This window comes from Erpetoichthys calabaricus, chromosome 16 (genome assembly GCF_900747795.2).
Source record: "Erpetoichthys calabaricus chromosome 16, fErpCal1.3, whole genome shotgun sequence".
Taxonomy (NCBI): domain Eukaryota; kingdom Metazoa; phylum Chordata; class Cladistia; order Polypteriformes; family Polypteridae; genus Erpetoichthys; species Erpetoichthys calabaricus.
Window position 1 is genome coordinate 87,872,696 of NC_041409.2, and position 25,989 is coordinate 87,898,684.

Sequence of the window (25,989 nt, forward strand, 5' to 3'; positions counted from 1 at the left end):
GCAAAGAGCACGAGGGGGTGGAGTTCATCCCAGTTCCTTCCTTCCCTGCTGACCACCTTGTGACGCATCTGTTTGAGAGTCTGATTAAATCTCTCAACTAGACCGTTGGTTTGAGGATGATATACCGTGGTCTTTAGATGCTTTATTTTAAGTAACTTGGCCGTCTCCTTGAACGTCTCCGAGGTAAACGGTGTCCCTTGGTCTGTAAGGACTTCCTTAAGGATGCCGTCTCGCGCAAAGATTCCTACCAGTTCCCGTGCGATGGCTTTGGAAGTAGCTGAGCGCAACGGAAAAGCTTCTGGATATCGGGTCGCATAATCCACGAGGACTGATATATATTTATGTCCTCGGGCTGATGGTTCCAAGGGTCTCACGATATTGACCCCTATTCTCTCAAACGGGACATCAATTAAGGGAAGGGGAACGAGAGGAGCACGGTCTCTCCTAGGAATTTCCTGCAGTTGACACTCTGGGCAAGAGATACAAAAGCGGCAAACCTCCTTGTTAATTCCCGGCCAATAAAATCGGAGCTTGATACGCTCTGTTTTCTCGGTGCCCAGGTGGCCTCCTAGGAGGTGGGCATGTGCTAACTCGCCAACCTGCCGCTGGAAGGTTCATAGAATCAGCAACAGCTTCCATGCCTCCCCCTCGTGTTCACTGACTCAATATAACAAATCATTTTCAATAACAAAGTGGGGGCCCTGTGGCATGGGTTGATGGGTGCGTTGGCCGTTGACTATTATCACTGCATTCTTTGCAGATTTCAGAAAGTCATCATTCCATTGCTCCCTTTTAAACGAGGCCGGCGTTTGTCTAAATTGAAAACTTAGTTCAGAGAGAGGGTCTGGTCTGACCTCAAGGGGTGGGGAGTCATCCCAATCCGTCGAGACCCACTCTGTTGATGTAACGGTCTGCGACGGACCGGGAACTTCCACATCAACCTCTTGGCTTCCCACACCACTCTCCTCCGACTGAGCACACGGCGTGGAAACAACCTGCAAAGTATTATTCCTGTCTGTTACTAGGCCCAAATTAGTATCGGGAGTGAATATTAATTCACCGCTTTTAATATCAGACCAGATTTCAGCAGGACCGCTACGGGGATTTTTTTTTCTCTGAATTTACTGTCTTAATCTTCCTTATTTATTTATCTGGTTTGTACAATGCTATATACTGTATACCCTGCCGTTCTATCTTAAACTCTGCGAAGTGCCTTGAGCATGGGAAAGGCGCTATATAAATAAAATGTAGTATTATTATTATTATTTTTCTTACCAGTCCTCCATGGCTGATGAAAGATCGGGCGGTTTTATAGTATCAGATATCTCCGTGTACACAAGTTATACTGGTTTTTACATTTATCCATTGTTGCGGCACTACATACAATAGAGGTCAACAATAGAGATGTTGCTGCCGAAATAAAATAGGGCTTCTACTTTGAATCCATTAACAATTACCACTCCCGTATGAGGCATTGACAGGGGGTTTGAAAGCAAACACAATCCACTTCCCCCTCTCCACTTGCATCCCGCCTCGTCCCCAAGTGAGTGGCGTGCCCGTGACTCTGGGGACTCCGGCGCAAACTCCACCTTGTGTCAAGAGGGCAGTTTAGTAGGGATGTAATCTTAATAGCATCCGCTAAAGGACCATTCTGCTCTCTGACTGTAAGGCTGTCCTGGTGGTTTTTACAAGCCTGATGAGCTCGCCCATACTAGTGAATTCCCCCCAGACTGGCTGGGTGACATGCTCAGATACATTATTCAAAAATATAAAGCAGGCCACCTTTTTTACTATTTGAAAGGTGGGGCACTCGGAGGGATTTAACCACTCCGCCACCTTTTCCCAAAGAGCATCAACCTTCTCTCAGGTAGATCTCTCGGGATCTAGTTTCCAGGTCCGCAGAAACCTCACCTGCCTCTGAGGCCTTGGCCCCAGCAGGGAGGATGGCCCTCTTGCCCTAGAAGGCATAATAAGTCCCTGTCGCTTCCCCCACAGAGACCAGCTCACTTCTGTGTGTCCCGTCGACACTCTCCCTATGCATTCTATGTAGCCTGGAACAGACAAAGGGAGCGGAGTGTGCACTGGTTCTTTCCTAAGTCCAGGACGAACCCCCCCTAGAAACTCTGCCCTGGTACTCTCCCACCTGTTCATAATTCAGGTCCGATCCCATTTTCTTCTGGGATACTTCCATCCTGCCGGCTACGCCACTGTAACAAGAACGACCCAGAGACATTGGGAAGGTTTAGGGCAGCTATTTCCCGGCTGCAAAATCTGTCCAAAAGCAAAGACATGTTCACACAATGGAGTCCAAAACAGAACTGACTATTGTCTTAAGATGGCGGCTTTTAAATGCTCGCAGGGGAAGTGATGTCATCAGGAACGGAACCAGAAGTGACATCATTGGCTGCCCCAGGGATTTCCCGAGAATGGTCTACAAGGAATTGAGAGAGAGAATTAGCGCATTTCGCCACCCCCTAGTTCGGCGTGGAACTATATTTATTCAGGCCCTTTAGTTGTCCCCTAATCATGCGTGTGTGACACCAGCAATTATTAGTCGCAGACATTTATATAATCTTAGAGTCGGGATCTTTTGGGTGTAGCGTGACATACCCAGTGACTGTCCAACCAATCTGCAATTCTCCCCAACAAATTTTCATAAGTCTTAGGGGGGTGCAGGTTTGTATCTATGCACGAGCTGAAAACCAATGCGTTCTTGCCAAGAATTCAATATATATAATGTAGCTACAAGAATTAGGTAAGAGTTGTTTTGGACATCACAAGTAGAAAGTGCATCTGTTTAATGTCTTGTGTTTTTACATAACATGCCAGAATGGAAAAAGAGGGGAAAAAAATGCCCCGATTACAGCTGAACTCTCTTCATCTACCGTATGTGTCCACAAACTTGGCTCCATATGCAGTGGACACAGAAAGGGATATTCTACCATGAAAAGCACTTGACTTGGCACACATGATGTAGCTGAGATCTTCTGACCTCCAATAAGACAAAAGCACCCTGGGATTGAGAGAAGGGGGTAGGACACTTTACCTGGATGAGATTGCCTGGTGTCTTGGAGAGTAACAAAGGCCTTCTTTGTTCTGCGGAGTTATGGTGGGCTGAAATGAAGATGCAGGCTCTGAAGCCAGGCTACTAAAGAAGCATCCAATTTCCGGAGCTGAAAATGAAGCAGATGTTCAAATATGTTAGGCCAGGCATATGAAGTAATTATGTACAACATTAAATAAAACTTAAATGACCTATTTATTTAATTATTTATTCATTTTTAAATTGTCCTGTTCATCGTTTCTATTTAAACAATTATAGACTGGCCTGAGCTTCTGGTTTATACTGAAATAGATCACATGGCTGGCCTACATCAGGGTATTCATGGTTAAGAATTTTAACAAAGAGGTAGAGGGATTGAATTTTCCTGCTTTTTTTCTCATTTTGCCTAACTTGCCAGAAGATGACATGCTGTCTTCCATATGAGAGAACTTGATGGCATTGTTAAGTTTTAACTGCTTTAACGGATGCTGAGAATTGCCATGTTTAAATTGTCTCAACTCGTTTTCTCCATTTTAAGTTTGTGCTCGAGATGCCTTTAGTCCTTCTCAGTCCAGTCGGTGCTCTTATATTTGCTGTGAATGGCTGCCTTGATCATCTCAAAGGTGGTTACTACATGCTCCTTGCGCTCCCTCTGGACTGCTGCTTCAGTCCCTACTACTGACTCACTAAGTCGTGATTTGAAGTACCCCGTGTTCCCAGTATAGAAACATAAAGCAATGATAATTTATGCCACTAGTTCCCAACCTTCTCTATGCCTAGCATCTCTAGAAAATGTTTGATTTCTTTTTGCACCCCCAAACAAAAGTACTTTCACATTTGAAGATGAAGAAGTCAAATTTAATTTTTGAATTGCATACAGTACTACAGGAGAACAACTTGAACTGCTCCCAACTCAGTGCATGAAATTTAAATATAAGTTGAACAATTTACCTTTATAAATTTAAATAATGTGTCCCCTCTGAAGCTTAGACACACAATTCACAATGTGGGGTATTCTGTGAAGCATCAGATGCTGTGAGGAAATGACGCACAATCAAGGAGCTTGGGGGATTGGAGATCCCCCATAAAGAAATGGCTTCCAGTGTGCTGCTAAGTAATGAAATGCAGTTAACGAGCTTTGCCCCCAGTAATACCTGCACTGCAGTTCAAAAACAGATGCGCCACACACTTAAAATTGCTGTGCAACTGCCAGGACTGCCAATTGGAGAAATGGGGGCTGAGTATAAGTAGCAGGTGTTGCATCTAATTCAGTCCCCATGACAAAAATGTCAGTCAAGCCTCAATCAGTGGCATATCACAATCAGGGCTTATATAGAAATCAATACTAGACCTCGGCCTTCTCAATGGATCATTGCCCGGTCCAAAGTCCATTCTCTTATTGAAAAGAAGAAGAAAAAATGCCTTAATGAACGCTCCACCCGCAGCAAGGAATCCCCTGAGAATGTGCATGGCAGCAACTCATTCAAAGGTGAGAATTGCACACGCAATGCTTGATTCTTTTCATATCATGGAACAGGACCCCTACCTAATTATTGACCTAAAATGACAGCACACTGCAAAACACCAGTTGACCATGATAAAGCCTGACAACACACCTCCCTCGATTTTGGTGAATCACAATGCAGCCCTCCTCTTTGTCACACCCCAGGTTGGGAGCCCCTGCTTTACCGGGTAGTGTTCTGTGTGAAAAAACTCACATGATTGTTTTTTGGTCCAGTTTGCATGGTTTAATGTATTATGATAAATTAATTCATTCTAGTGCCAGTATTCCTAGTATAGAAATATAGAAACAATAGTCCCTTACATATCAAACATTATTTGATAATGTTCTATATGATAGGCATTATGCAAAATCATAAGATCGCAGGTCCGGTCCCTAAGACTGAGACATTATGATAAACAATTCTTTTTACAACTGTCATTCACAATATAGAAACACCAATACTCGATTTATAAGGCAGTGTGACAAAATGATCTCTGTAAAAGGAGCTATATAAAATAAGCAGTCCAGTCACCAAAAATGACACACTATATTATGACAAAAAATTCATAATGCTGACTGTTTGACTTATAAAGTAGCTTGGGGCGGTGTCCTGTGATGGCATCCTCTAAAATAGCCGAGATGCCAGTTAAATCCCCATCACTGATTTTATTAAAAGGACCGGTGATTTCTGTCTGAAAGCTGTGTTGTTTATCACTATGTTTGGTGCTTAGCGCCATCTACAGGACCGGAGTGAATTTTTGTAAATTCTTAAGAGTTCTCACTTATAAACTGGTCTTTGACTTCAGTCGGACAGTAAAAGTTTGCCTCATGTGGCACATTAATCAATTCTTGGTGGTCTAAGCAACACTCCCAAAGTTATTTTTTCAATTTTGGAGGCTTGCCTGTTGATTCAGCTGAGACATCACAACTACAATTGCTAAGGCAGGCATACGTTTCTACAATAAAGGAAGCATAAAGTCTTTCAATGTTAAATGGTCTGATTTACAACAAGAAGGATAATTATTAGAAGCCAATGCCAATTCAACTGGATTCTAATCACTTAACGTGCTTGGGCCCAATGAAGGCACTCACAGTCTCGGGACAGGCAGCAGAATCAAGATTTATTATGTGGCGCACATACAGACTAGCTGCAGATGCAATAAGCATCCATCCATGGGTATCTCTTACATTTATTACAATTCTTATCATACAAGCCATTATTCATCCTCATCTGACTCCTGTCATTTCACTGCTCTAATCTTGCCTCTAATTTCTTAGTTGAGGGGGTGTCAACCCCTCTCTGTCCATCATATCTGTTTGACAAGGCCTACCTGTACTCCCTACAAGCTCAGCCATCACCACCAATATTTATAGTTCGAAATTTCACATTCCCTCTCTAACAGAGGGGGCCCATCCTTTCCAGCTCTGTTGCACGTCTGACCTTTGGCTTATGAAATACTGGTGGTTTCTAGCACATATAGAGTAATAAGAAAATGTAGGCATAAGTCAGTCAAAACAATAAAAAAATAACGTAATTTGTAATGAACCACCTTGAAATAGTCTAAAACGATACCCTGCAAATTTGTTTGAAATTTGTCATTTGTAACCTTTTAAGAGCAGCTCCCAGGTGGCTTGACCATCAGTAAAGAATCAAGTATCAATTTTAATCAATTAAGTATTCAATATTTTGAAGTTTTCTGAACAGGAGTAACTTTGACCCATCCATCCATCCATCCATTTTCCAACCCACTGAATCCTAACACAGGGTCACGGGGGTCTGCTGGAGCCAATCCCAGCCAACACAGTGCACAAGGCAGGAACTAATCCCGGGCAGAGTGCCAACCCACCGCAGAACACACCCACCCACCAAGCACACACTAGAGCCAATTTAGAATCGCCAATCCACCTAACCTGCGACTTTGACCCCTCATATCCAATTAGGGGTAAACCCTCGAGGTCAGTTGAAATATGTTGAATAGGTTGACGTATGGATGTCTTCCAGCCCTAGTGATCATTTTTGCTGAAGACGCCAAACACCATGCAGGGAGGAATCGGAAAGTGAATCCGGCTCTCCTTATTGTGAGACAGTTGTGCTACCACCGTACCACCATGCCACCCATATACATCCATTTATCCATTTCCTTACTTGTTTATCAGTTCAGGATTGTCCTTTCCCATCAGCAGTGAACACAAGGCAGAAACGAGCCCTGGACCATCATAGGGCCCACACTGGGCCAATGTAGAACTGTCAGGAACTTGCAATACCTGCATAAAAACCAACACAGACATGGGAAGAACATGCAGTCTCCATCAGGACAACATGGAACAGAATTTGAACTCAGGATTGTGGATCTTTGGGGTAGGCTGGAGCACTAACCACTGCGGCATTGGGCTGTTCCACAAACAAACAAATAACCTGTTTTTTACTGTATATAGCATCTTTCTAAAGTGAAGCAGCATCAAAGCAGAGATTTTGTACAGTTGCAGCTCAGGCAAGTTAAGTGACTTGCTCAGGATGTGACAGATTGGGAGTGCCACCAAGCCTCAAACCCTGGACACAACCAACACAAATGGAGTCACTGGTTCAAAATACAGGTTTTTAATAAAAAAATATCTTCCAAAGGTTTCTCCAAGGTTGCACAAGCAAGCACAATTACAAATAATATTCTTTCTTCCTTCCTTCCTTCTCTTCTTTTCTCTTCTCTTCTCCATTTACCCCCCACCAGTGAGTGTTTCCCTCTGCCTCCCAACTCCCTGAAGGAGGTTGGATGGCTTCCTTTTTATGTTGGAACTGAGAGTACTTCCGGTGCCAGGGCATAGCCAAAAAGAAGCCCTGAAAAATGGGGATTGCGAATCCCCACAGCACCCCCTGGTGGCAACCCTTGGGACCCAACAAGGCTGATTCCTGGCACTACAACTCCGCTCATGCCCTGCAGGTGTCCACATGGTTACTGCAGTCCTGGGATGCTGCCATCTAGCATATTCCATTGCTCCTTTTTTTTTTTTGTCCTTCCATCTGGGTTAGGGTCCCATACCCATCCTAGACCTGATGCTAGTCCAATGCTGTCTTTCCATTCCAGCTTCCTGTCTTGGCAAGGGCCACCCTTTTCTCCTGGGCGGGATTCCAGAAAATCTTGCCTGGTACTTACATGAGTCGTGTGTCAGAGTTGAGGATTGAGCCAATAACCCGGGGTGTTAATGTCCAGTACCTTAGAGTGACCAGGCCAAGATTCAAATCCTGGTTCCAGGAACAGTAAGGCAAGAGCTATAGTCGTGCCGCTAGTGTGCTAAGGTACATAATTAAATGAGGTTTTTTTCTCGTTTTTAGTTTTGGATCTAATTGAGGAAAAAGTGGGCGAAATTAAAGAGCGTTTCAGCATTTCTTCAAAAGGGCTAATTGCCAAGAAGTCTCACCAGAAGTTTTTGAAGCACTGGAAATGAATTAAATAAATTGTTAAATGCTCATTCCCTCAAACACTGGGCAAGGAATGATAATCAGAGAGGCAAACGTCTTTATTTAGGGTGGTTTAAGTTGGCTACATAAAGCATCCAGATGTTGGATGTTTTGCGGGATCGTTCTGCTGTGATGATGGCCCCTGTTTTTGTGTGTGGTAGAAGCCACTTGCCTGAGACTGGAAATAATTTAAGTTTGTGCGATCGGCTCTTACACACAGCACATTTGAATGTTCACTTGAATGCTGTTGCTTATGCCTGTGGTTTTCTTTTTTTTTTTTTCTTTTGCCCGTTTCAATTGTCTCCATTTAAGCATTTAAAGGTATAATTTTCAAACTTTTAAATTGCAGCTGAACTTTGCCTTACGTGAGGGATATATTCATAGGAAGTGAAAATGGGGGAAAATGACATATAGTGAAACATCCTTGCACTGCCTGTAAAGTATAAGAAAGTTGACTTTGCCTAAACCCAGCATCAAAGTACTGTAAGCATGCATATCAACAGCTTTGAATTCAAAGGAATATTTAGAATTTAGAAGCCTTTATTGTCATCATACTATACCACATACAACAAAATTACAGAGCAGCTACTCTTTCGGATGCAATGAAAAAAAAAACAAAAAAACAATCCGTTATATCGATGTGGGCGGCGTCAGTCCTGGAGGGCCACTGTGGCCGCAGGTTTTTGTTTCAACCCAGTTTCATAATGAGAACTCAATTATTGCTGACCTGGCACTTACTGCTCCAATGACATTTTGATGCTTCATTTTAGTGGTCGGGCGGCACGGTGGCGTAGTGGTAGCGTTGCTGCCTCGCAGTTAGGAGACCCAGGTTTGCTTCCCGGGTCCTCCCTGCGTGGAGTTTGCATGTTCTCCCCGTGTCTGCATGGGTTTCCTCCGGGTACTCTGGTTTCCTCCCATAGTCCAAAGACATGCGGGTTAGGTGCATTGGCGATTTCTAAATTGTCCCTAGTGTGTGCTTGGTGTGTGGGTGTGCGCCCTGTGTTTGGTGGGTTTTGGCTCCGGCAGACCCCTGTGACCCTGTAGTTAGGATATAGAGGGTTGGATTATGGATGGATGGATGGATGGATTTTTTTGGACTCTCTTGTTAAGGTTTCCTACCCTTAATTGGTTCTTTCAGTCTTAAACAGCTGCATTCACTGTTTTTAATGGCTTCTTATTAGTAATAAGAGGCAAATGACAAAGGAGCCAACAGTTCTCAATCTAACTTGTGTCCATTTACACCTACATGCACTATTTAGTAACTAAAACACTTAAGAGAGAAATGTGACAGGCTTCACACACTTGTCTTCGGGGCTCACTTCCAAGCTGCCTGCTTTCTCTCCCTCGTGTCTGCTGTCTTCAGCTCGCTTCCTCTCTCTTTAACCTATGTTCATTCTCTCCTTGTTTTGCTTTCTCGATCCCCTTCTTGTATTTGTGCTTCCCTTTTAAACTGGGAACGTGGCACAGTTGTGGTAATGAGCAGCTCCCGATGTGTGAGGCAGGGAACATTTAAAACCGGCCACTGACCTGACCTTGCGCTCTTCTTTCTGTCTTCTCTCCGGTGAAGGCCATCTGTTCTTTCCATCTGAGGAAGGGAGCTAACACAGGATGACGTCCGCATCACTGCTTGCTTGCTGTGCTTGTCTGTGCTGAGGTGACAGCTCCCATTTGAAAATGCTTTGAGAATGTTCCTGTCTTCACAACAGTAAAGCTGATTTTTTTGGAATCCTGGGCTCCCCTCCTTCTCTCTTGTGCAACTCTATGACCCACACATCACAAGACTCAAATGCAGCATACACTTGGAGGCCACATCATTAAGTAGAGGGCCTTCGGAAAGCATTTAGACCCCTTCACTTTTTTCACGTTTGGTTATGTTGCAGTCCTTTACTCAGAAAACACCCAATACCCCAGAGTAACAAAGCAAAAAAAGGGTTTTAGGAATTTTTTCATATTTTTTTAACAGTAAAAATCTGAACTATCATATTGACACAAGTAGTCAGTCCCTTTTCCTATGACATTTGAAATTTGGCTCAAGTGCATTCCATTCTATTGGTCATTGTGGAGATGTTTCTACATCTTGTTTAGTGTCCACCTGTGGTCAATTCAGTTGACTGGATATGATCAGGAAAGTCACACATCTGTTTATAGATGACCCCATGACCCCATAGTTGGAAAGAAAAAAAAAAGCAAACCGTGAGGTTGAAGGAATTCACTGCAGAGCTTAGAGACGGGACAGTGTTGAGGCATCGATCTGGGGAAGGCTGTAAAATGATTTCTGCACCATTGAAAGTTCTCAAGAGAACAGTGGCCTCCATAATTCTTAAATGGACTTAAGTTTGGAGCAATCTCAGTTCTGCTTAGTTTGGCTGGGCAGCCAGCTCTAGGAAATCAGTGGGGGAAAAAGCCATGAAAAGAGGTGACCTAGAAGCCAGTGGAGACTTTGAGTTCCGGACAACCTATTGTGAGCCCTGATTTGAATCCCACTGAACATCTATGGAAAGAACCGAAACATGCAGTCTGGAGAAGGCCCCCTTCAAACCTGAACTAGCCGGAGCAGTTTGCTCAGGACGAGTGGGCCAGATGACCAGTGGAGGGTTGCAGAAGACTCACGGTGAGCTCCAGGAATTGCTTGTTTGCACTGATTGCTGGTAAATGTTCGGCAACAAATTCTCTAGTGAAGGGTCCCGTCATTTTTGTTCCTACCAATTTTCACTTGTATTATTATCTGAAATATTCTGTTGAATCAAAACTCTAAAGCAAAGTCTGATTTTTGTTAAATGTGGAATTAACAGTGATGGCTGCCAATTTCTTTTGTCAGTTTCAAGTTCGGTCAGAGCCAATTTCAGGTTTTTTTTTTGTAGACGAGTACCAACAAATTTGTCCACATCTGTACCACCTTACTATAAATCGTCCTAGTTTGAATAGGCTTGATTGAGCGTGCCCTGCAGTAGCTGTGGTAGAAAATAAATCTCTGTATTATAAAAGAAAATCTTAAAACGAGACTATTGCCAAGAGATTTGTTCAAGTCCCGCCCTACTCTCAGCCATTTCTGGTTCACGGCCCACACTCCTCTCACCTCTCATTCATGTGAATGCTTTTGTCAGACATAGTTCCTGTGCTCTCAGCTCTTAAAAATTTTTGTTTTCCTCACTTTAAGTTCCCAATATAGAAGACATATTACTGTATGTCCAAATCTTATTGAAGAATTTCATCCCGAAGGGTTATCAACAGAAGAAATGCGTACACGAGCAATACTAGCACAGAGAAACGATGAAGTCAAACGAATTAACACAAAAATTTTCGATCGGCTACACGGCAAATTGGTTAAATGTGTATCAATAGACTATGCTGAAACAGTTGGTGGTAATGGTGTGGAAGATGAAAACATCAACTTTCAATATCCTGTAGAATATCTACAAACGTTAACACCGTTCAGTCTTCCACCGGCCGAATTACTGTTGAAAGAAGGATGTATTGTAATGTTATTGTGTAATTTATGTCTGAGTGATGGGCTATGCAATAGGACAAGATTAGTTGTATTCAAAATTGGTCGAATAATTCTGACATGTGAAATTTTAACAGGCGTCAAGAAAGGTAATGTAGTACATCTTCCGTGGTTAACATTAAACACCAAAGGAGATCTTGATATGCCATTTGTATTAAAACATTTACAGTTTCCCATTAGAATAGCTTTTGCTATAACAATTAACAAATCACAGGGACAAACGTTTGAAAATGTTGGTTTATATATTAGGGAGAAAGAACGAAATTCACTCACGGGCAGTTATACGTTGCTTTGTCAAGATGTAAGTCCAAACACAGAATCAAAATTCAATGCGATATTGACGAAAACCTAATTCAAAAAATTGTTCTAACTGAAGTTTTACAGTAAAAATGTAAGTTTAAAAAGTATTTGCATGTTAATTTCAAAGCCAAACAGAACGAAAATGTATAACGCAGCATATACCTCTAACGCAACATGAAACATAATTTTCTTTCAATTTATTACGTTTTACTATTTTTTACTTTGGTTAATTACTGTAATAGTAATGTAAAATAGTTCTATTATGCATATGTAACAATTCCCATGAAAATAACAATCTGTTTAAGTTGTACATCCGCTTCCCCATACGCGAACGGCAGATCCGTGAAGTGGCTAGTGTGTAGCGCCCGCCTGGAAGTTGGCAAGTGAAGCAAGCAGGGGACAGAGCCCCCTAGTTATTAATTAAACAAAGTAGCTCATCCTGTACTAGTTCAAGTTTGATTAAACCTCTTTGAGTCTGAAACCAGACTGGAGGAACCTTTTCCATTGTGTCTTTTATTTACTCCTCAGCAAATGCTTGAAGAGGGAGCACTCACCACAGCAGTCTGTTAAAAAATGATCAGAATGGTCAAAATAATACATTTACATAACAGTGCTGATCAGTGCATACACATCACCTGACCTTTCCTCTGATTGGTTCTTTGGCTTACATCCCCAGATACCTTAGTAAATCAAAGTCTGTTTCGTAATATTCTTGTTCTTCTCTTTCGGTTGAGCCACCACACCACTCTTGAAATTTCTGGTTATGTAACATCTGTCCAGTCTTGTTGTTTACAGGACATCTGCTGATCTCTTAGTCTTCCTTTTAGTACATTTGGCATATTACATCAGCCTTCTCCTGGTACGTCTTTGTTTTTCACTTGACTTTTATCAGGTTTCCTGATATGCTTGAACAGGTTTCTGACATTTATTAACCCTTGTGAATAAAGTTGGAGGCAGATGAAACAAAGATTTGGGGAGTAGCCCCGTATATTGTAGAGAGTAATCAACAATGACTGAAACCGGACTTTCTTTTCCATGAAATAATAAAAAACAAATGAAAATGAGTTGAGGTTGGTTTTGTATTAAGGCAGGGATGGAAGTGTGGTCATCTGTAAGGGGACTGAACTGATGAGGTTTTACTTATTCTTCCATGGGTCTGTAGAGAGAAAGACAAAAGGCATTAGTACTCACCAACCCTGTTTCTGATGTTGGACCCTTTGGCTGTTCCCTAAGTGTGACACCCTTTATGCTATTCCTTAAGATGAGCGCTATGTTACCCTAAAATTATTCTCTCACATGGTGGACTGCCATCGCTCTTTATGATTTGATCTTTTTCCGTGCCCAGTGCAGCCAGTATAGACATCAACTCCCTGTGAACCTTTGTTAAATTACACTAATTCAGAAAATTAATGTGTTTGAATGCTGATATATTTGTTCATCTTCCATTTCTTTGAATGGGTAAATACGTCATGTTTTATCAACTGCATGGACCCATGTCAAAGCTGCTTGCAACTTTCTAGTTTTTGTTTTTTTCATTTCAGCATGATGGAAAACCCTACTGCCACAAACCATGTTATGCAGCACTTTATGGACCAAAGGGTAAATTCTTCATTCATTACTTTTTTCTTTTGTTATCAACCTACCATTTACATTTGCAAATATGTTTTTAGTTGATGCCTTTGTCCTCAGTAACTTAGAGATCATGTCCTACGGTATGTCCCATACTACTTAAAAGGAAGAAACCAGCATTAAAGCAGCGAGCACACCTTGGTCACTTATAATGTACAATATGGACAACATATCAAATTGTTTATTCATTACAATTCAACTCTTTCAGGAGTTAACATCGGAGGTGCAGGATCGTATGTCTATGAAGCCCCTGCAGGGAATTCGCAGCCTGCCTCTCTGTTTTCTGATGAACCCCCTAAACCCCAAGAAAGGAAGCCATCAGGAGCACCACGGGGACCAGTGAAAGGTAAATTTAATGGACTGCTGGACTGCTTTATTGTTGAAGGGGTTTGAGAGTCAGAGAGGGGAAGCTTTCAGGAGAGCAGGTGGTGAAGGGGTCTTGAAGCAATCGATAGACCTGGCAACTCAAAGCAAGACTCATGTTGCAGTTTAGGTCAGCAACACTCTACATCAGTGTTTCTCAAGTTCAATCCTAGGGGTCCACCATGGCTGTTGATTTTTTTTTGTCTAAGACAGACAAAAATTTGCTTTTAATTGGGCTCTTTTATTTAAAAAAAGCTGTTGTTTCCCAGTTTCTGTGGTTTGATGACAGTCCAGAAATGACATAAATGTCATGTCATTTTCTAACCTGCAAAATCCAGACCAAGGTCGCGTTGGGGATGCTGGAACCTAAGTCATCTGGCACAGGACGTAAAGCAGGAACAAACCTGGACAGGGCGCGGGCCCAAAGCAGGGTGAACACACAAACACACCGGGGCCAATTAAGCATCACCAATTCACCTAACCTGGACTGCGTGTCTTTGGACAGTGTGAGTAAACCCAAGCAGACACAGGGAAAACTTGGACACAAATTCTGACCTCTTTACTGTGAGGCAGCACTGCACCACCATGCTGCCCAATTACAAGAATCGGTTTGCTAAATTACATGGGGATACTTTTGTGCTTTTTTTTTGTAATTGTTTCTTGACTTTTGAGACATCCTGATGACCGTTGCTCTTTTACACGAGTGCTCATAATTGAAGATATTGTTTGCTAGTTTGCCAGCTAGTGGCTGTGATGCTGAAGCAGACGCTGCCTGTCAGCATTCTGTGCTGTTTGCCCCGTGCCTACTTCTCATGCCCTTTAATAGGCTCTATGCACAATCTCTTCTGCATTCCGCGTCAGCCATCTGTTCACTTTCGGCACTGATATCAAAATAGACAAGTTGTGGTGTTTTTTACCCGTTTGCTTCAAGAGGTGCCCAGACTTACAGTAAACAACATAATTCGCATTATTCAAACATTGAGCCAAACATCAGGAGCTAAAAAGGAGAAGGGCTTCAAACTTTATGTTTCAAGCTACATCAACAATTATGAAGGTAAGATACAGATGTATTAAACACTTGTGTATATTATGAACTTCCATGAGACAAATATGTGATTACATTGGGCTTCTTTGTAAAACAGAATTTCATTAATTAGTCATTAATCTATATTCAGGGATGGGTGAAAACGTATGTAAGCTTAATACATAAAAACATAAGTCTGCTGGACAACTTACCTTGTAACAAAGTGAGTATCTCTGTTTGAGCCTGCAAAATGGTGAATGCCAAACCGCTGCTTCATTGTAAGGCTCTCAATTTGTTTCCTCCTTGCCTAAAAATTAATGCTTTTATTTGTTTTTTCCATTGTCTTGTCTGTACACTACTTCCATTATTTATTTATTTATTTTTTTAACTTTTATTGAATTTATTTAAAGCATGTTACATTCCATACAATCAAGTCAAACTTACCAAAACTAAATTCTGTCTGAGCCAGCAAAATGGTGAAAGCCAAACCGATGCTTCATTGTAAGGCTGTCAGTTTGTTTCCTCAGTTGGAGGATCTCCTCTCTGAGAGACATGTTTTCATCAAGAGTTAGGTCGACAACTGCTGGATCAGGAGCCGAAGCATAGTCGTGGTCTTTGAGGATTTTATCATCCTCCTCATCCAGTTTGTTATCATCCATCAGTCGCTTTCTCCTCTCCCAGACCCCCCAATCTTTAAAGGAGAATGGAGAAATTGCTCCACTCAAACAATGCAGGAACCGCTCCCTTCTTCAACAGTCGCCACCCTGGCTTGCAATAAATCCTCTTTTTTTTAAAATGCTGGCTACAAACTCAGGTATGTGGACTAACTGTAAAACTCTCCAGATAGCGGTGATCCATTTAGATCAGGTTTCCAGGTTTTGGAGGGAAATGCATGAAAATGAAGTACCTTATTGTGCTTACTGGAAGCTCAACATAAAGGTACACAACAACGTTCAGCTGTAGAGCCCTGTGTACGGTTTTTCTCGAACATTCTCGCCACTAAACAAAACTCACAACTGCAGTACAGACATCGGAAGTGACTGATTAGGCTACCGTGTGCACATAACTAATTGGCATTATTAGGGTACAATCAAGGGTGTGCCCATGGGGAGCTCCCAGTACTATAATACTACCCCATGCTGAGATGGCCATATTTTTAAAAGTTCAGCAAGCAAGTACCATCTGGTATTTGTTCTTGTTAATGACAATGATAAATAATTGTAAAACAGTAGGTTTTTGATTACATTATTTTAATAGATTTAAAGTCACCATTTTGGAGTCTCTTCATGGTTCAGCTATTCATTGTTGTACAGATACTGTCGGCCTTCATTTATGTGAAGCAGTTCCAAACTAATCCATGTTATGTGTACTCATCATGGAATCAGTCATTTATACAATCACTATATTGCCAAAAGTATTGGGACGCCGGCCTTTACACACACATGGACTTTAATGACATCCCATTCTTAATACATAGGCTTTAACACGGAGTTGGCCCACCCTTTGCAGCTCTATCAGCTTCAGCTCTTCTGTGAAGGCTTTCCACAAGGTGTAGGAGTATGTTTATGGGAATTTGTGACCATTCTTCCAGGAGAGCATTTGTGAGGTCAGGCACTAATGTTGGATGAGAAGACCTGGCTAACCCGCTCGCAGTAGTGATCAGACATAGAGGCTCTTTGGGGCAGCAAGAGTCAATAACCAGTTCTTTGGTTTTGCTGATGCTAATATGCAGATAGTTCTTTCTGCACCAAGAAACAAAGTTCTACATCTTTCTCCTATACTCTGTCTCATCCTTCTTATCAACAGACCCCATAAGTGCAGAATTTCAGCAAGTAGCATGACCTCCTGTTATATTTATTGGTCACAGTGTACCGAGTAAAGCAAAAACAAGGAAGGTTTGTTCCTTATGGTTCTCCTCTGTTGCTCACACAGCCCACCAGCCTCAAAAACTGTCTCTCTGGAGTCATCAGCCAGACAGATCATCCTTTATCCAGGACACCAAAGATTCATCCACCTGCATGTCTGTGAGCTCACCCCTTAACAAAGATGGCTGGATGGTCTTGAAGCTTCTGCAGAAATTTAAAAACAGAATCCTCACAGTGCTGCCAGTTTTGTCCATTCTTGTGGAACAGACAGATAATTGCATCCTTCACTCCAATCTTTGTCCGATAGGCAGACTGCAGTGGGTCCTGGTGGTCTACCACAAGAGGATTCCTATAGTCCAGGAACAGCATCTCAAAGGTCTTCATGATGTAAGACATACAGCACCCTCCATAATGTTTGGGACTAGGACACATTTTTCCTGGATTTGTCCCTCTGCTTCTCAGTTTAAAATTATAAATCAAACAATTCAGACATTGTGATTTAAAGTGCACATTGCAGACTTTCATTTAAGGGGATTTGCAGACATTTTGGTCACAGCGTGTGGAAATGACAGCAGTTCTTCAACGTGGTCTCCCTGCATTTCAGGGCACCATAATGGCAGGTCTATTAGAACAGTCATATTTTGTCACATATACCTTGCATGCAATGACTACTTGATGTTTGCAATTCATAGACAACACCAGGTATGGAGCAGATGAGTAAATCAAGGAAGAATGTGTCTTTGTTCCAAACATTATTGTCTGTAGTCATTAGGTGAAGAGGCATCTGCCTTCTTTGGAACAGGAAGCCTTGCTTTTGTTGTTCCTCCAGCTCTCCGACCACTCCATCTATGGACAAGGATTTCCGGCAGGAGGGTCAAGTTGGGCTTCTTAGTTCCATTAGCTGCAAGCACTATGGATCTTGAGGATTATTTAATACACCCTACTTTCAGTTTCTCAGTGTCTCTGAACATTTCCAGGTTTTGCAGACCTAAGGTAGCCTTAAAGTGCTCTTTGCTCTCAGTCAAGTTTGCTATTAAGACCATTCGGTACTTCAGTTTGTGATGAGAGTGGCAAATCTTTGCTTAATTTTAAAATCCATTTGTACAATTTCTAGTGGCTTCTACCAGTGACAAGCCAGACGCCAGATCAAATTCAGTCCTAAAATTGATCAAAAATAGTAAAGAACTGTAAAAAGATGCAATGCCCAGAGGTAATAATGGGCAGTTTAGAGCAACAAATCTTGTCAGTCCAAGCTCCATAGAAGTACAAGCAAATGGATTAAAGTGCACCACACGTGTCTATCAAAAATGTCTCTGAAATCTTTTAAAGAATGTCAGTTTTGAAGAATGAACCGACACCTTTAAGTTGTCCTGGTGTTCCTTTGTTTGCCAGTAGGTGACACTGTTTGCATTCAAAACAGGACAGCTGGTTGGCCATTTTAAACAATGAGGACACTTGTATTAATCTGGCTGGTGTACTTATCCTTGGTATTACAGTTTAAAATTATAATTGAATTTCATGGCTTGCTAATTTCCTTTTTTGTTTTTTTTTTTGAGTGATTTCACTGGTCTGTGAGCTGTAATTAGAAAACCTGATGAAAGAAGCCATGGCAAGCGTCAAATTTAATTGCGTTGTTCCTGAAGACTAAACAGACATGAGGAAATGGGGACTTCCCGTCTAACATTTGCCAGCAGAAGCTGCAGTTGCACTTAATTTCGGAGCTCCTTTAACTTGTAGGAGTGTGTTTGTGTTTTTCTTTTCTTTTCAAAAAAAGCGCAAGCAGCTGCTATGTTTTCCTCACGTTTCAATAATCTGTTTTTGACTTTGCCCTGCTTCCTCTGGTCTTTTCATCAGCTTTAGCTTTCTTGAGCTGGACCCTAAATAATATAAGTAAGGATGTTTTCCTGCTGCTGTAGTGTTGATGTCATCTGCAGTAGGTGCCGCTCTGTTCTCGCTTTAATCTACAATTGTAGTAGTGTAGCCGACTGGAATGTGGCTTTCTCCACGTTGTATCAAGGACAGTCAATTCAGAGGCACATAGGGGCAAAACAGAAGCTTTTTATTTTTCTTTCCAGAAAAAAAAAGAACGGGGTGTCACACAAACGGCTTCTCCCCTATACTCCCAACAGCATCCACTGTGCTTTTTTTCTTTAATAACACATTACATATAAAACTATTTACAAAATATTCAGATTTTCCAGAGAAAACTATTCACAATATACATAGCCTCACATAATAAAAAAATATCCTAACTTTATAATCATATATTCTTAACAAAAAAAAAATAGAATAACATACCTTTCCAGAAACAAAAGGGAAAAAAAGAACAGGGCATCACACAAACTGCTTCTCCCCTATGCCTATTAAATAAGTTACATCACTTACAAATTATTGTAAACAAAACTATTAATACAAAATAAATAAAACCAGATCTAGAATAAAAATTAAAACCCAAAATCTACATATGGTCATACTTTACACAGCACCGAATTGCATTAAAATGCTGTTAACCACGATATATAATATTTAAACATTTAACATTTTCTTCATTGTCAAAAGTAAACATACAAAAACTACATGTAAGAGCTTGGGAAAGATACATGTGGCTTAATACACACTTGAATATTTCCAAATTATATATACATAACCAAATAAAATAAAAATCAGAAAAAGCTTGGGGAGAGCTGAAAACACCACCTACCTCCAATAGCATCCACCGTGCTTTTGGCAGCAGAGTCAAGAAATGCGGAGCATGCAGGTTGTGAGGTGTAACACTAATTAACGCCCGTACTATAACATATGATACGGTCGGTATACTACTAACTGTTTACAAGAATAATTGATTTTGGGGAAGTTCATAACTAAAACAAAATAAAATTACAAGTGACAGATTACATTTTGCTATATTAGCAAAGGCACAGAGCAGGGATTCTGGTACAAAATGGCATTTCAGGGGGTGCGGCAAAAGAGGAAAGCCGCAATTCACCAAAACTGAGTGAGGTGTGTTGTCTGACTTTATCATGGCGCAATCGGGGTCTCGCAGTGTGTTTGCAGATCATTTATTAGTTAGCACTCCTGGTCTATAATATGAAAAGAATCCAGCATTGCCTGTGCCATTGTCACCTGTTAATGAGCTGCACAAATGTGCATTTTTGTGGGTACCTTGCTGCGGAATGAGCTTCCATAAAGGTGAATCAATTTTTTTTTTTTTTCCATTTTTTTAAAAGAATAGAATTCGGACTTTTCAATGATCCATAGAGAAGGCCAAGGTCTAGTGTTGATTTCTATGCAAGGCCTGACTGACCGTGAAACATCACTGATTTTGAGGTTTGATTGAAATTTTTGCCAGGGGAACAGAATTGGATGCAACACCTGCTGCTTACACGCAGCCCATCACTCCTGCTGGCCTCTTAGCCAGAATGGTGGAGAGAGGTAAAAGAGAGAAGAGACAACGTATATAACTGTTGGTACAAAGTATTTGTAATAACCCCCCCCCCCCACCCTGTATTTGATCTGTCTGTCTGTCTACCTATCTATTATATAGTGCCTCTATCTATCTCTTATAGAGTGCCTTTCACGTCAATCTATCTGTCTGTCTGTCTATTACAGTACATAGTATCTATCTATCTATCTATCTATCTATCTATCTATCTATCTATCTATCTATCTATCTATCTATCTATCTATCTATCTATCTATCTATCTATCTATCTATCTATCTACCTATCTATCTATCTATCTATCTATCTATCTATCTATCTATCTCAAACACAAGGATGCTTACTCCATACAAACTTTGGCTATGTGCCTAGAAGAGGTGAAAGCTTGGATGGCAGTGAACTTCTTAAATTTTAATGAAAATAAGACAGAGGTTATAGTTTTTGGTCCTGGGGGCACCACTGGGTCTATTTCTACTTCTGCTCCTGTGGATTTCTGTCCCCTTGCACAATATGGTATGCCTGTTATTACAAATTTGGGTTTTAGGATAGATGAGGATTTTAGACTGGATGGTCAGATCAGTGCGGTGGTGAAATCTGTTTTTTTTCAGTTAAGACGTTTGGCGAAGATAAAAAACATTCTTTCCAAAGATCAATTTACAACAGTAATCCACGCCTTCATTACAACCCGGTTGGACTATTGTAATTTGTTGTATGTTGGTGTTAGCCAGTCCACCCTGTCTCGGCTACAGCTGGTGCAAAATGCTGCTGCACGCCTTTTAACTGGCGCGCGAAAGAATGAGCACATTACACCTGTATTATCCTCACTGCACTGGCTGCCTGTTCAGCTTAGAGTTCATTTTAAGATTCTTTTATTTGTTTTTAAGTCCTTAAATGGGCTTGCTCCGCCCTACCTTGCTGAGCTGCTGCATATGCACTCTCCTTCCCGCTCACTCAGATCAGCTGGTCAGCTGCTTCTGGATGTGCCGAGGACTCAGCGAAAGCTCAGGGGGATAGGGCTTTTTCCGTTGTGGCTCCAAGGCTCTGGAATTCACTGCCGATCCACATTAGACAGGCCTCCCCACTGCCCATTTTTAAGTCTGCTCTTAAGACTTACCTTTTTGGTTTGGCGTTTGATCCTGTGGGAGCAGTTGATTTTTCTCTGTTTTAACTCTGTTTAGTTGTTTTTACTATGTTTTAAATTAGTTTTATTTATTGTATTTTATTTACTTATTTATTATTTTGTTTTTGTTTAAAATTTATTTTAGCCTATGTTCAGCACTTTGGTCAGCGGCTGTTGTATGTAAAGTGCTTTATAAATAAAGTTGACTTGACTTGACTATAGAGTGCCTTTCATGTCTGTCTGTCTGTCTATTACATAGTGCCTCTATCTATCTATCTATTTAGTTATTTATTTATTTTCCAGCTGCAAGTATTACTACATTCTCTGGAGAGCCAAGTATATGCCCAAGGTGCAACAAGAAGGTGTATTTTGGTAAGTATAATTAATTGTAACTTTATGGTTGATACCAAACTGAAATTCTAACTATCAGGTGGAAAGGAGTCACATGGTTGTTCCTCAGTGGGCTAGACAGGCTGTTCTGTTTTCTTATGAACGCCTATACACACTTGAGCTCCTACAGTACAGCCGATTAGTTACACTACAAGGCTGCTGATTGAATCTACTGACTTACTGGCTGACTTTGTGACCCTTAGCAAGAAACATAAAAATGAAACAAAAAAAATGCATGAAGACAATTATCCTGTCATTTTCCACTTAGAAAAACCTTAGACTGTGTTTGTGTTGGGCGGCACAGTGGCGCAGTGGGTAGCGCTGCTGCCTCGCAGTTGGGAGACCTGGGGACCTGGGTTCGCTTCCCGGGTCCTCCCTGCGTGGAGTTTGCATGTCCTCCCCGTGTCTGCATGGGTTTCCTCCGGACGCTCCGGTTTCCTCCCACAGTCCAAAGACATGCAGGTTAGGTGGATTGGCGATTCTAAATTGGCCCTAGTGTGTGCTTGGTGGGTGGGTGTGTTTGTGTGTGTCCTGTGGTGGGTTGGCACCTTGCCCGGGATTGGTTCTTGCCTTGTGCCCTGTGTTGGCTGGGATTGGCTCCAGCAGACCCCCGTGACCCTGTGATTGGATTCAGCGGGTTGGATGATGGATGGATGGATGGATGTGTTTGTGTTAAAAAGGTTTGATTACCTAAAAATGCAATTTTAGATACAATAGAATGAGAACTTTTTCACAACTCTTCTACATTGAATGAGTAATTTATTGAAACTTAAAACAAAAAAAGTAAAGTCTTTCATTCTCATTGTCATAAAAAAGTATAAAAGAACTAGAGGGCCAGTGGTCATCTTATCGCAACACAAATCGGAGTCCAGTCATTATGTTTATCCGTCCATTGTCTAAGCCTGTAAGCAGGGTTGCATGCTCCCTTGAAATATTTTTTTTAAATTGTAGTTGTGCTGAAGGTTATATATATGTATTGTGGTTGAATGAAGTATTTCAATTACCAGAGATAAATGTTGGGGCACCAACCCAGGCATCCCTGTTTAATTTAGTTCAACAAAAAGTACTGCGATGCACACCAGTACAAATAATAACAAAAGCAAAATAAGAAAGCTGTCAGGCTAGTATAACTAAGCACTCGTATGTCCCTCCCAGTAACCATGATGGAGATGTTAAGACAAAATAAATTATGGTACAAAGGAAGGATATATTTAACTTGGCTTTTAAATGATGCATTTGCTTCTATAAACAAAACAACTAAAGATGCCTATAGGACTGAACAATTGTCTTGCAGTGTTTCAATGGCTTGCATGGCCATTTTGCAAAGTCAGTGGCATTGTTCTAGGCACAATGAGTGACTTAATCTATATTCCATTTTCTACCCTTTGATTGGCTGAATTTGAACAAAGAGACAGATCAAAGTCAGAGTGCTTGCTGACATTACACCATCCTCCATGAAGTCACTGCCTGTTAGCTCCTATTAACTATTTACAGACCTCTGATGTTGACCAGTTAGTACTTTAGTATTAGGTTTCTAAATTAATCATAATGTCCATTAGCTTTTATTAACTACTGTATGTAGAGAAATGCACACCCATTAGCTGTCTTTTTTTTTTAGTCATCTGGTTGACCCTCCATTAAGCTCAATTAACCTTTAGAGTATACATTTCAAGCTTGACCCATCGGCCTTTTAAGCCTCCAATTACAATTGTCAAAAATTCTAAAATCTCTTGTTTACTGCCTATGGCCTCATTCTGTATTAAGATAAAATTTAATCTTGTATGTAAACTAAACCTGCTTACATTAAAAAACAGTTAAACTCACAGAGAACCGTGACTTTTTTTAACCTCTGGGCACACTTCAGTTTTTTAGAAGGAAAAGGTCATCCTGCTTGTAGCCTAGTGAGTCTTTCTTTATGTATTAAGCTACTGTATATTCCTAAAATATAATTATACTGGCTGTTCCTCGAGGCTCCACCCATGTAGTAGTGAAACAGGACAAACTTTACAAATAAATAAACGGGTATCGCTAGCTAAGCGGAGGCAAGGTACAACCCAACACATGGTGAGAGGCAGACGAAACTGAGGCTGGCATGTGAGTGAGGAGGGCCCTACTCCTGAGGTCCTGCATCCCCCTTCCCTCGGCCCGCTATGTTTCTCTCAGATTAGCAGGAATAAATCGCTCCTGCAAACGAACTATGATACTTAACGCGATGACAGAAGTCACAAAATCAACCGGAATATTTAAGAAAATTATAGAAAAAATCCATTAAGTAGTTCTCTTGTGAAAAGCAGATAGACATACAGACAGACGTTGGATTTTACTGTATATAGAGAGAGATCACAGATCACAATAATGTATTGGTTAGAAGTTATTTTATATCTCTGACCACAAACCCACTTACTCAGCTCATGGTCACAGGAATTAATCTGTCTGTATGCATTAGCCAATGCCCCACTGTTTTTAATAGGCCAAAAATAGTAAATAAAACTGTGCTCGATGGCACCAGTAACAGATATCACGGTGCATTGGCCAGTTCAGCAGAAAAAGGTTCCACTTATGGAGGGTCAGGTATTTTGCACGTTGTTGCTCCAGGCCAAGTTCAGGTCCAAAAAGAAGACATACTCCTCTGGGGACTGTCGGTGCTCTGCAGTGAGGCCAGACCACCTAGAGGAAACCCACATAGATATGGGGAGAACATGCAAACTCCACACAAGGAGGACTTGGAACACGAACCCTGGTCTCCTTCTTGTGAAGCAGCAGCGCTATCACTGCGCCACCTTGCCTCCCACCAACCAAGTTTAATTTTTTTAAGAAAGGAAACAAAACAAGTGCACAGTGGCTCCACAGAACTGAAAATATAGGTAATATATTTTTAAAAGTATATTTTTAAATGTGTTGCTTGATAGAGCGGGTTTTGGTGGGTCAGAGTTCCATCCTCTGGGTTGACTTGACTCAAAGTGAGACTCCTCCTTTTTTTGGTTTTTTTTTTTCACATACCCCTTGGGGTCAGAGCACAAGGTCAGCCGTTGTACAGCGCCCCTGGAGCAAATGCAGGTTAAGGGTCCAGCAGAGTAGAATCTCTTTGGCATTAATGGGGATTTGAACCGGGAATCTTCCAGATACCTCCTTCTGAAGGAGCCAGGCTTTATAGGACCTGGCTCTGAAGGAGAGGAGTCAGTTACTCAACTGAGTGTCATCTTGGAGCTGTGGAGTCAGAAAAAGGTGACAAGGTTAGCAACAGGACCCCCTTCTTGCTTCACGGTGACATTACGTGCCGCAGCTGAGCCTGGAAGGTGACCCACTAATGCATATTGTAAGAGGACGTTATATAGTGCCCGACCCGACACATACTAACACAGAGGCAAAGGTAAAATAAATAAACTGTTTATTTTTCTTCAGCTGGAGGTGCCGTCTTCCCCATAATCCCTCCAGCCAGAACACAGTCCCAAGCACAGTACAATATACCAAGCACCTTCTTCTCTCACCATCACTCCTCCTCCTCCTCAGCAAGATTTGTCCTCCACCTCCCGACTCTGGCCGCTGAGTGGTGGTCGCTGGCTCCCTTTTATTGGGTACCCGGAAGTGCTCCAGGTGCTTGATTGGCAACATCCGGCTGCACTTCCGGGTAAGGCGAAACCAGTGCCCAAAAGGAGCCAGTAGCTCCTGCTGCAGCACCCCCTGCCGGCTCCTGCGGAACCCCACAGAGCTGCACAGAACTCCAACCCCCATGAAACCCTGGGGGAGTCCGAGGCACCGCTGCAACCCAGGGAGGCTGCCATCTAGCATCCAGGGGGAGATACTGGGCTTCCCACCCTTGTCCCCCTGGCAGATGTGGTGAAGGGGCATCCCAGCCAGGCATGGACCCCAGCCATCCGTCACAATATGCATGACAATATATATACATTTAGCGACATATATATTATATGCGCCAGCCACTTTTCGTCTCTGCCATTCACATTGTGACGATGGGGGCTGAACGCACCCCAAGGATACGCGGTCACTCCTCTAAAAACCCCTCTTAAACGGTGATACAATGGGAAACCAATATCTTTTTTTACCCCCTCTTTGCTCTATCAGCTGCTGGCTTGCTGCTGCTGCCACTGTGCCACGTGATCTGCATCTCGCATGGCGCTTCAAACATTTAAAAGCCTGTACAGCAGCTGTCCTACTCTTTGTCTGTTATTTCCGGCCCCGGATGTGGTTAAATCTTTTGGCACAAAGTCACATCTCACAGGATATGAGTTCTTCATATTTTTTACTTTATATTTTAAAAATGGAATAGGAATCTGAAAATCTAACAGCACCACATTAAAGTTCGCTAAATTCTGAAAAGAATGTTACCAAACATA

General features: G+C 41.8%; 1 protein-coding gene across 1 annotated transcript in view; it reads left to right on the forward strand.

Moving 5' to 3' along the window:
* crip2 (cysteine-rich protein 2) overlaps window positions 1–25,989 on the forward strand; it is a 119,071-nt gene that overhangs the window by 63,725 nt on the left and 29,357 nt on the right. The window contains exons 3-5 of the mRNA XM_028821538.2: window positions 13,348–13,405; window positions 13,644–13,781; window positions 21,551–21,619. Of these exons, the coding sequence (XP_028677371.1) occupies window positions 13,348–13,405; window positions 13,644–13,781; window positions 21,551–21,619 (265 nt within the window). The remainder of the gene's footprint in view (window positions 1–13,347; window positions 13,406–13,643; window positions 13,782–21,550; window positions 21,620–25,989) is intronic.